Below are 12,898 nucleotides of genomic sequence, written 5' to 3' on the forward strand. Positions count from 1 at the left end.
CTCCTCTCCTCCCATGCTGGGACACCCCGCTCAACACTCCCCCTTCTGAGAAAGTGGGACTCCCTCCTTCCCCACTCTCTCTCTCTCTCTCTCTCTCTCTCTCTCTCTCATGTGAGTTTTTAACACAATACAGAGCTGGCGGCCTCAGTTGTGCCCTGGAACTTAGCAGAGGGAGCAGCTTAAGCAAGCACCATCATGGATGTCAAACTTCTGCCACTGATGCTTCTGTTTGCCGTGGTCACACATGGGCCTACAAGTACCGGTGAGTCTGAATCACTAAAAACTTGCATGGCTATCTATGTGTTGTTTTGCTCATTGGCATCATTTTACCGACCTATACTTTAAGACCTTTTCGAACCACAGGTAGTATTGTTCGTCTGAATGCTGAGGTCTTGATTTATTTTATTTTATTGAAATAATACTGTCTTTGTTATTGTCATATTTACTATTTCAAATTTAACTGACATGTCTCAAAAAAATGTCTGAGGACATTGTTCATGAAACTTTTGAATGTTGATTAATTGGTTTACTTTTCTCCAATGGTTTTCCGAGCTACATTTACTTTAGAATCTGGAATGTTTGTTGTAGGAATAAATACATCATGATTATGATTACAATTATTATTATTATTATTATCATTTGTTAAAAGTGCATGATCAAATTCAAACATGTTGGATATAATAACACAAGGAGTATAATAACATTGTTGTCCGATGAAACCCACGTAGCTCCCAATTTTGTTCTTGTACAGAAAAAAACATTCAAAAATACTTTTGCCTAAAAAGATGTATTGTAGATGTTGTTTTCATCGAACAACAGATCGTTATCTTGCATCGTCTTCTTATCAACTTTGTGGCCCCGCTTTAGTGTCTCCTTATGTTCGTGGCCAGGTGTCAAGGCCTGGCCTGTGCTATGTTAAGCTTGTTGTTTGTGCCCTGCTCGCACCCCCAGATTGCATATTAAAGACTTGTATGCATTTGGCTTTCCTCTTTGCTTTCTTTTAATTAGTTTCTAATTAGGGATAAACAACGGGCTGATGATAGCAGTGGACGCTTGCGTCGGGCCCCGGTGCTGCGTGCTGCATAATGATCTCCTAGTTTGCATAAGAATGAAGCATAGTCATTAGGCTGATATTACTTGAGTCTGAGCCATTTGCTGTTGCATGATAAACATGCATGTCAATAGGAATATGTGGAATGTCTGAGTTGCACTAGGTGTGCTTGGTTTCTTTAACGTATTTATTGAAAGGATTGGATTTATTTAGGTTTGCTTTAAGCCAAATTGAATATGTCGCTAAAAGTGTCATTGCGGAGCATTTTGAGAAGCATCATTTTAGAGCAATCTGCAGCTGCTTTATGGAATGCGCTTGTCATACTTTGATGTTTGGCATTATCTGCTTGCATCTGCAATAGTGCTCGGGGCCCCGCGAGCCTCCATGCTGGTGGCACAGGAGTGATTTGTAATCATTTTAAGAATGTACTTAGGGTGATTTCCACTGAGGCTGTGTGAGCTGCGGAGGGCTCTTTTATAAAAGAGGGCGACATTAGAAATTGTGTGTCGAGGACCCTTTAGTGGGAGACCAGTCAGGCTGAATGCGTTCTGAGTGAAAAGCTAAAATTCTGTGGTCGTGTGTATGGAAAGAAGAAAGTGATCAAAAAGGAACTAATCTCTTTTTAATGAACATGTTGTCAAGAGCAATAGCAGGTACATTTGTATGTTCCCATGCTTTGGAAAGATGTTATAGTAGATTAAACACACTTTTAGCGTGTTCAATGAGGTAAGTCAGGGATGTAATCGCATCCCCTTTAAGAGATTAATTCCTTATAATTCAATATGACATTTTATCTTTAACTGAGAAGTGGCATGTGAATTATGTTCATCATTCATTTGTTTGTCATAGTATGAACACATTGACAGATATTGTTTTTTAATCAGAGGTATGGTAAACAACGTAGTGTATCTTTCTTATTATTTTATTTTTTTATTATTTTATTTATTACTTATTACTTTCTTATTATGGGCATGCCATACCAAGTGGTTCTCGATTGCCTAAAATGCACAATAGGAGAGTTCTTAGCATATTGTCTTTTGTTTTCATACTTAAAATAATAATCATCCTTTTCAATTTGGTGTGTTTGCAGCAAAGCCCATCAGTCTTGTGGAGAGGTGCTGGTGTCGTTCTACTCTCAACACGGTTCCCCAGCGCTCCATCAAAGAGCTCAAGTTCCTCCACACACCCAACTGCCCCTTCCAAGTCATGTGAGTACAAACACTAGACGATTAGCACCTTAAACAAAGGGTTGCTGATGCTTTGTCTGATATGAGAATTTCAGGCAAATAACTGATTTTCCCAAATACTGTTAGTGAAGTTTAAATCATGTCAAGGTTGTCCAGTCAAGCCTCAATTTATTTGTAGTTTTGGCACACTTGCTTGCAAAGAGCAGGTCCGGGTAAAAGCCGGTTTAAAGTGGCAAGGCAAAGAGAACATGCTTTATTCATAACTTTAACTTGATTTTCATGTGTGAACGGAAAACAGTTGGTCGGGTTCTGACTACATGAAGTAAGTGTTATCTATCCAGCAGGACAAGCTGGAATATATCAATTCCAATACAATACATTACACGCGAAAGGTGAATCCCAAGCTGCCAAGTGGGTTATATTTGTTGTACTTACTAGTAGAAAAGTAGCACGTTTTGGTTTTGGGGGAGATCAACAAGTGGGACAAACAAAACAATGGAAATGGAGGAATAGTATTGTCATGTACCGATATCGGTTCCTGCTCCAGAATTGCTTTGCCACGAGAATCTCCTACACACTGTTATAATGTTGAAAACGTACTACATTCACACGTTTAATGGAATAGAAACTGTATGATTAAATATAATGAAGCATGCCTCTCGCCCAAAGTCATCTTAGATCCGCTCGAGCTCAACCGGCAACCCTAATGGGAGCACAAGCCCTGATAGAACATTGCTGGATGAATAGAAGTGTGATATACTGAATATCCATCCATCCATCCATCCATCCATTTTCTATAGCGCTTATCCTGTTCTCGGTTGCGCGAGCTGGAGCCTGGACTTGGTCTCAGGGCACATATACAGTCGGCCCTATGTACACTATCTGTACAGTATATATGTATAGAAAGGTATACGTACTGTATCTACGGTACTATATATTCTGTATATCACAAAAAATATATATTTCAAATCCAAACTATACAAGTTTCAGAATTACAAGTACAAAATTCATTGTTAGCTACTTATACTCTTATTTTAAAGTTAGTATTTCTTGATTAGCCTTTCAAATATGTTCAAATAATTACATTTTTTTTGTATGAAATCCTACAAAATTCTTCGGCCTACGGCCTCATGCAACTACACCAGAAAAGTGGAACTTGTTATGCATTGTTTTATGTATTATTGACAAGTCGTGTACATTGTCAATATGTAATACTTCAATGTTATTTAATCAGAATCATACAAAAAGAAGTCTGGCTTCAAAGTGTTGCACTCCAAATGAGGAAAGAAGTGACGGCCAAAGATGGAGGGGGGCAATTTATGTTTTGCAAAGGAAGCAATAATTAAGGGTCAAAGTGATTAGCTTTGTGTTTCTTCTGACCTCCTGTGTCCCTTTTCCACTTTCTTGTTGTTTTTTTTTTATCTACCGCCTCCAACTGCACAGCAAGGCTGAGTGTAATTCACTGGTCTGGAACACATTAACTCAAAAGCCTCATTCATTAGTTCGCTATAGAAAATCAGGCGGCAGAAGCCTCACAGCCAAAAGGCGAAAAGGCTGCCAGATGAGGAGGGGGCGGCTTGTGACTGTTTGGAGCGTGAATGAAAAGCAAAAGAGGACACAGAGAGATGCGACTAGCCCAGAGGAGTCAAGAAGTTATTTAAGCGAGGCGAGAGGGGAAATGCAGCTCCATTGAGGCACATTAAAGCACACTAGTAACATTATACTCCTCTGTGACCACCCCCGCCCAGCAGTGTCCCACCGTGCTCCCCGATATGAACCCTGCCCACTCATCCCAGCATGCTGTTGGTATTAACTTGCTGTGAAGTAATTACTACCTGCTGCGTGGGGAACGCCAGCCCTCAAATTCTGGCCGAGTCAATTAGAGGTGAAGCGCCCAGTTGCAGGCCAGACGAGCAGACAGATAAACAGGACGGAGGGGGACACATCAAAAACAGGATGGAGGTCCCCAGCGGATGGGCCGGACACCCCTCATAAAAGAAGAGGAGGGGAAGAAAAGAGAGAAAATAAACACAGATCCAGTGACGGAGCTGCTGACATGTTGGTTGGAGGAATCGAAGGCCGAATGCCTGCGTGGATGCGCCTCGTCCCTTTTAAGTCGAGATGCCATTTGCTCGAGTGAGGTGAGGAACGCACAAGGCGGCCGGTTAAAGCGAGAAGGGCTGTTTCATTTGTGGAGCGGTGTGATGGAGATGTGGAAGGAGGTCACAGTTTGCTAACGCTCACACATGACCTTTTGCCACACAAGTGTGAGACCCACATGTTAAGAGCCACACCGGCTGCCCCCCGACTTGTGGTGCGACAAATCCTCACCTAAATATTTAAATATTTTTCAATCACTTACGAGCGCCCGCGCACACACACACGCACACACCTATACCTACAGGTGCAAGTGCACACACACACACATTCAGAGGGCAAATTCCTGCCTAATTTCTACATTAAAATTCCTTTTCATTGTTTCTTCACTGTTTATTACGGAAGCGTATTGCATTCACTTGGATAAAAAAAAAAAAATACAACTCCTGCTTTTCTGAGTAATTCTTTTGAGGGCTTTGTTTTTCTAACTATTTTGTTCTGTTTTTCTGACTATTTTTTTCTGTTTTTCTGACTCATTTTTTTCTGAGTTATCGGGACACATCAAATTCACGCGAGAACCTGCGAACTGCGAGTGACTCTTTGCGGACTCACTAATGGCGGATTACTGCTCGCACACCTTCAACCTGCCCATACACGTTTACCTTACCGGTTCCATTCAGGTGCCTGCGTAATGTCGACAAACTAATAACAATAACATCTATGTGACTCAAAGACAGGAGTATCTCCCAGTGTCTTAAACCCACATCAAAATAAAACTTGATCAAACTGAATAAGCCTGTCAGTTGCTGCCTACGGATTCCGCAAAGAGTCACTTGCAGTTTGCAGGTTCTCGCGTGAGTTCGATGTGTCCCTCAAAAAAATTACTCAGAAAAACAGGATTTTTATTTTTTTTTATCCAAGTGAATGCAATACGCTTCCGTAGTTTATTACATACTATTGTAGCTTCTAGAGATGGCGAATTTGGGGTTTTCGTTTGCCGTAAGATCTAATCATCATAATAATACATAAATATATTAAAAAGAAATCATGAAATATTTCACTCGGCTTGTGTAGTCCATTTGTATTGGGTTTTAATTGGGGGGGGGACATTTTGTGGTCGATCATTCTCAGGCAACACTGTTTAAAATTACGCTAATTTGTGTCCACTAATCATACAGTTAAATCACAGTTAAATTCAACCACCGGTCAGATCAAAAGGGCTCACCGAACTCAAAGTTTACATCAAACCAATGTGCACAGATGTTTTCGACTCTGTGCAGTATCAAACAAACAGGCACGAGATTAAGACTTTAAAAAAAAAAAAAAAGTGACAGAGGTTATTTGGGGTTTGCTTGGACACTTTCAGGTCTGCATACGATATACTTTTATTCAATCAAATTGAAACATTATCGACAACAATTTGAAAAGTAATACATTTGAAAACAATCAAATGCCAACATGTTGAGATTCCAAATATTCCAACAATTGTCCTTCACAATTTCTGAGGTTAATTGGAATACGGTGGTACCTCAAAATACAATTGCCCCTCGAATGTTTGTGCAGCCCTTTCCCTCTGACGTCTTTCCTTCCATGACTGCATGTGTGTGATCTGGTTATATATACAGCACTGTGTAAATTGAATAAAATGATCAATTTAATTTGAATTTCAAGTGTCAAGCGATAGGATGCAAAGTTTAATTTCGACTTGACATTTGAGAATGTATTTTAAAACATTGCCTATATAGTTAATACATTTTATGATGGCAACAGATTTTTTTTAATTTACATTGCTTCTTTTGAGTTGTTGTTTTTTATGTACAAATCACAGCAAATTGGAGGTCGGCTGCGTTTGAGCTTCAACCAGATTTGGAAATTGACAGAGCGTTCAACCCCAAACAATTAACGATCATGAATGTTATTGAAAAGCGCCTTTCAAAACGCTCAAACTTCGTCCCTGCTCTCGGCTGGTGTGACACCAGACAATGTGAAATACAGAATGAGCTGCTGATAAAACTGCTGGCGACTTAAATTTGAGGTACTATTTAAGTCGCCAGCAGTTATCTGTCTGCCCATGTGACCAAATCAAATTCACCAAAAATCATGTGAGAACAACGGTATACCTTAGATATGCGTGGTCTGAGGAGGTGTCCCAATCCCAGCTTGGTGCAGACGGGTCTGCCAAATTGGCAAAGACACTTCAGCTGGCATTTGCGCTCCATTGATGCGCTGTTTCCAAATATAGAGCCCAAAGTGTTAAAGGGGAGGTTCTCAACAACCATTCAAAAATGTTTCCATGCATCATTTAACTATAAATCCCTCCATTTTCTGTCCCGCTTCTCCTCACAAGGGCCGCGGGCGTGTTGGAGCCTACCCCAGCTATCTTCGGGCGAGAGGCGGGGTACACCCTGAACTGGTCGCCAGCCAATCGCAGGGCACACATAAACAAACAACCATTCGCACTCACATTCACACCTACGGGCAATTTAGAGTCTTCAGTCAACCTACCGTGCATGTTTTTGGGATGTGGGAGGAAACCGTGGTGCCCGGAGACAACCCACGCAGGCACGGAGAGAACATGCAAACTCCACACAGGCGATGCCAGATTTGAACCCAGGTCCTCAGAACTGTGAGGCAAATGTGCTAACCAGTCGTCCACCGTGCCGCCATCATTTAACTAATCTGCATGAAATACTCTGCAGATGAAGAAAACACTGGATGAGCTGTGACGCTTTACTGCAGCTGCTCTTTGGTGGAAACAGAAGAGTGTTAATTTCTCGCAGCTGGCCAAGGGGTTGACAGCCTGTCATGCTCATTGAACGTCACATTTGCAGCTGGTGTTGGAGGACGTGCTGAGCTTTTTAGGGTTTAGCTCAGGTGTTTCCGAACTCGTTCTCATTAAATGTGTCTCAATAGTCAATTGTTTTCTTTCGTTGTTGTTTTTTCTTTGTCATCAAATGAACAATCCTTATTTTCCTTTGAGGAATTCTGAGGTCACAGCACGCTGGAAGCAATTTTTAGATGTTGCGAGTTCTTCGAACATCAAATGGTGCTGTTATTGAAGGGGACTTCCACACACACCAAGTTATTGTTGTGATTTATATGCGACAGATAAGATAAAGAAATCCAGAACCGGCACATAATCCTTTAAGTGTTTGCACAGCAGTAGGTCATTAAACTTGCCTTTTATCACCTGACAAAATGATATTTATACTCCTACTGGGAAATATGAATATGCATTCAAGTGAAAAAGGGCACATACAGTACACAGTTTTGACTCCACAAAGACAAAGTGTCCGTATTGTGCATTTACGTGCATTTGTCTTCACATTACTGGGTCTCAGTGTTCCAATTTTGTGGAGTTAATCTTGCCAAAGACGCTTTTAAAATGTTTCTTTTGGTTTCAACAAAACTCAATCGGCAGAGGATACTCCATAGGCAATGCAGTGTTGAATTGACGTCAATAATAAACCTGATTTATATAGGACATCAAAAAATATATTTCCTCAGATCTAAACTAGCTGGAGAACTAACGGAAAAAGGCCTTTTTCAGGGTCAAAGTTGAATGTAACACACTTCCATGACCTTGCACACAGTATGGTCAAGCAAGTAGATACTAGATGAGGAAGACACTCATTGGAGCACATACATATGCAGGGTGCAATATTTATGTTAGCATGTTTTAGTTAACAGGCTGCAAGGTTCATAGAGGACAAATGTATGGTGGGAACATAAAAATGAATTCCTGTATCATAATTAAGATTTTTTGTTTTTGTAGGATACTTCAAAATAATCTATAAACTGCAGTCAAAAGTGTACCTCCTACCTGTCTGATTAAAACAAAGCAACAATAATAATCAAACCCTCCTTGTCTGCATCGCACAGTGCCAAGCTGAAGAGCAACAGAGAAGTTTGCATCAACCCAGAAACCAAGTGGCTGCAGCAGTACTTAAAGAACGCCATTAACAAGTAAGCCAAAAAAAAAAAAAAAGCAGCCTCCCTTTCTCTCTGAGTGGCCTCCAGCATCACTGACAAAGACAGACGTGAAGAATTACAATTTACATTGTACACATAAACCACTGTTACAAATTGCTGTTTCATTTTCTTGCTGGTAATTACTCAGTGAAAGCATCGACTTGGTTGATGTAAGCAGTCTGAATTATCATCTGTGAAGTGATGTGCATAAAGTTAAGATGGGTGCTAAATCTGCCTGTGCAGCGCCTGCTTCCTCCTTTCTCATAACCTCGTGTCCGAGCATCACAGGCGTCATCAGCGGGTTCATCATCATCACCTCACGCACCCGCCTTCACACACTTAAACGCACGAGTGTGTCCAATGGGCTTTTAAATGCATTCCCCGCACAATTATCACCACTACTTGCACATTAACAGCACAGTTGCCATGGCAGGTGGGGAGCACTGGGGGAGGAAAGTGTAAAAGGTCGAATACCAGTGGCAGAACACTCACCTTTTTACAAGCCGTGTTGTTAAAATGTACACATTCCTCATAAACATAACTCTCCCGATGCGTCTGCTGTTGATTATTGCTAGGCTGCATGTCTGATTCTTGAAACACTACAAACACTCATAATGGAAAGACTAAAGTCATTCATGTCGATATTTAGTAAGATCTTGTTGACTGTTTGTGCATGGGTTGCCTGGATAATCTCAGTATTTCTTTTTTTTTTAAACAAAAAAGGATTAAGCATAGGATATGAAGCATGTTCTACCTTGTAAATATTTGTTTTAAAGCATCAAAACTATGAAATAACACTTCAAAATGTATTTCGAATGTACACTGGCTTGTAATAAGGAGAATAATATTGCAAACATTACCCTGGCGACGAATAATGATCATCTGTTTTAGCATGTTAGTGGACCAGCCAGGACACCTCTTGTGCTGTGTTAGCAATTTAGCGCTAGTATCAATGCTAAGCTAACTATTCAGTGTTTCCTTGCACGCTAAAATAATCATCGTTATGACGATGCAATAGTATTATTTTTTTGTATAATTTTAGTTTTGCTTTAAAAATATTTGTCTTCTTTTTCATCTTATTACTATGTTTAATGGTATTGACTTATATGTATATGACACATGAGAGTTTGGGAGGGAATTACTGCTGCTGACCTTTACTGTCTTTACATGAGACTATACATGTTTGGCATCACGTGTTGCGACCAACTATCAAACATAACATTCGATGAGAAGATTCGGCTTCAGCATGGGAACAGACGTATGTTTATTAGCGCACTTCACGTGTGCTTGTAAGTCACACGTCAGTGTAAAGTCATATGTAAACAATTTCTCACTCCACCTGGTAGCCAAAATGTATCATACAACATCAGTCTTGTTACAGCTATGAGAGATGAACTAAAATATGAAATGTGATATGAAACACAGTGATAACACATACACATATGTGAAATCTTGCTTCTCACAAGAATTAAGGAAATACCATTTTTAGTCCCCTTTTACGGACTTTATTATCATCACTCTTTTTACGTCAGATTACAGCTACTGTACAACTTTAAGGTTACGCAATTTCAAAGATCGCATACATTATAGGTGATAATCATTACAGTGTATTCAATATTTCAGCCCTCATCTGTAATCTATCTGAAAGAGAAGTAATGAGCATGCAGGGATGTATTCACAGTATTTGACAATGACAATCATAAGGTGCATTTTTGTTTGTAACACCAAATTTTTAGAAAAGAAACTTGCAAAAGAAATGACATTATTTGACCGCCAACATGTTTCTGAATGCGTGCGCAGGGTGAAGAAGTCGCGAAGACGTAACAACAAGAAGAACTAAATCCGGGGGGTGTTTTCCATCAGGTCAAGCACCCTCAGGTCCAACCTGTGTACCTCCTAACCACTGCTATGGATGTATGAAAACACGCCGTATGTACCCGTCCACCTCTCTGGACTGCTTGCACAAGAAGCACTTCACCGCCAATCTGTGCCACCGATCACAGGCCCCTCTGGACACCAACGGAGTCGCCTCACCAGCCTCCACGTAGCACCGAGTGCGATTAAAGCCTGGCTTGGGATGACGGACGCTGTGTGTATGAAAATGCATTATGAGCTTTCTGTCTGAACAGCAATGATTTATGGGTAATGACTGTGCCCACCACCTCATGTCAAGTGTCCTTTAAATATTCGGGAATACTCAAAGGAATTATAGCTTGTACAAGTAGAATCTTTATAGGCAGGTCACACTAACACAAATCTCTCAGTGTCTTCTGAAATATTCGACTTCTGCTCCAGGATCAAGAATGTAACGTATCCAGTAAGTAGATAGTATTCTGATTTTCTGCCTTATATACAGCATACATGTGTGTGTGTGTGTGTGTGTGTGTGTGTGTGCGCGTGTGTGAGTGTGTGAAAGAGGCACTATATTAAAACGTGTTTTTTAGGGGATGACAAACACCTACCAGATATCAACAAACACTGATCATTTGGTGCAACATATTCATTTTAAAGGTCAGAGCCATTTTGATTTGTCTGGTTTGTACTGTTTAGTTCATGCAAAGCTATACTCAGCTCATCTCTTTATTTTTATGAGCAGCTCCTGACGGTCTGATGTGAAAATCACATGGAAAGCTTCTTGTTAAGGTCATCCAGTGCAGAGAAAGGCGATGAGCATCGTTGATGCATCTTTTACTGACTGAACATATCAGTTTACAGTCGAGACCAAATATTTATTCAGTGCAACAGGCAACAAGATGAAACCTCAGCTACAAGATCAGAATTCCAAATCTGGTTAGAGTTTTTACAGTTTGACATCAAGACGTTAGAGCAAGTTGACTGCGGTATTCTTAAATGAGTATTTGTGGGAAAGTATATGAAATGACTGAATTGTCAAAAAGGGAATGTTCATGATGGCAAAGAGAACGTTGTGATAATTGTTTTTATTATTGGTCGGGAAAACAAATATTTTTAAGCCACTTTATTATCAAATGTCCTGTAAATGTTACTGTTTTTATTTTTATATTGTGTATATGCTCACTGAATGCTTTTGAATGCAATATCCAGTTCAGTAAATACTAAATGAAGGGTAGAATGTCTTAAACCCCCGGAAAATGTATTACGCTTTCACGCATGAGTAGAAAACAATTTGCGACATATTCCTGCACCAGGGGAAATTTTTTTTCACAATGTTGTTAAAAGCCAGCCAAGAAAATTACATTCTGTCCTCACTTATTTGGTTTTCTCTGCTTTCATTCATTCAACACGAGTTGGCCCCATGTAAGTATTTTACTCTTACATCTTGTTTTAATCTGTCCAACACATTGTGAGAATTCAATATTCAATATTATTGTGTAATGATTGGAGACATAATTCAGCCCGGCCACAGCAAACACTTGATTAGCTTTGACTATTTATATTTAGTGTCAGCAAATCCTGTGACGCAAAGCAGAACAAAAACTGCTGCTTGCGATCGACATGTGCTTTCTATTAGGACACTCCCAGCACCCCAAACACTTTCTTCACTGCTAAACTATACGCTCACTTTTTCACAAGACGTTTTGGAAGTGCTGGTTGTGGTCTGTGTTAAGTTTATTTGTTATGCTTGACAATTGGCAGGCTGCTTGCTAACTGGTCATAATCTAATGAAGTAGCAGCCAGCAGCGCAACAAGCATTATTATCATTCTTATAAATACTCTATGAATGGCCCATGATTCTTGATGTTGCACCAATTCTTCACCGCAGTGCTGAATAATCAAAAATGAATACCTGTCAATCCATTGCATCCATACAGAAGGAGGATTCCACAAGACCATCAACAATAAATCAATATTAGAGGCAAAGTGAGCACCTCGTTATGTTCATGTTGGTGCTTATTTTGATAACAAAAATATTCTTCTGAGTCCAACTGTGCATGGGTCGAACTAAGACTACAAAGAATAATTACTAATACTGTACTACACCGAGATGAATGCATTTTCTTAACCATTGGGATATATCACTGTATCACAATGCATGTTTATCATGACACTTTGTGTGTTTCTTATATGTTTTCTAATACTGTTTTGCATCCACTTGTGAGGATGCAAAAATAAGTGGGGCCTATTTCTACGTTTGGACACCAAGAAAATGTGAAATAACTTGATAATCTTTGTAATTTGCTTTTGACACATTTGATTAACTTTTATATATTAGCGTTTGTATTTTGTATGTAAACATGTAAAGAGACAGTATTTTACCTATCATACTCAAACCCCTTTTTCAATAAAGAAATTCACTCAGATAATTCAGTTTTGCTCTACTTTCAGTTGTTTTGTTTTTTTGGGGGGGGGGGGGTTTGGGGGGGTTATAATTGCAAGTTGTCTCCACTTCTGGCAATATTATAGGACAATGATCCACATCCTTCAGGTCCAAATGTGACACCAACAGAAGCTGTTTCTGGTATATGCGATATGTGAGGCCACACAAGGCGGCAACGCGTCCCATCCAAAACATAAAAGTGGAAGGTTCTTTGAAGCTATTTGTATTTGGGGGAGGAATTTATATTAACTTAAAATATCCGTCCATTTTCCGTACCACTTATCCTCACGCAGG

At 39.9% G+C, this 12,898-nt stretch overlaps 1 protein-coding gene across 1 annotated transcript; it reads left to right on the forward strand.

The window, feature by feature from the left end:
- Window positions 1-160: 160 nt before the first annotated feature.
- On the forward strand, window positions 161-12,562 carry cxcl12b (chemokine (C-X-C motif) ligand 12b (stromal cell-derived factor 1)). Its single transcript, XM_061679514.1, has 4 exons — window positions 161-262; window positions 2,142-2,259; window positions 8,218-8,301; window positions 10,108-12,562. The coding sequence occupies exons 1-4, from the start codon at window positions 196-198 to the stop codon at window positions 10,145-10,147; spliced, it is 309 nt and encodes a 102-aa protein (XP_061535498.1). The 5' UTR covers window positions 161-195; the 3' UTR covers window positions 10,148-12,562.
- The last annotated feature ends 336 nt before the right edge of the window (window positions 12,563-12,898 follow it).

The sequence above is a fragment of the Phycodurus eques genome, chromosome 6, assembly GCF_024500275.1.
Source record: "Phycodurus eques isolate BA_2022a chromosome 6, UOR_Pequ_1.1, whole genome shotgun sequence".
NCBI classification, from domain to species: Eukaryota; Metazoa; Chordata; class Actinopteri; order Syngnathiformes; family Syngnathidae; genus Phycodurus; species Phycodurus eques.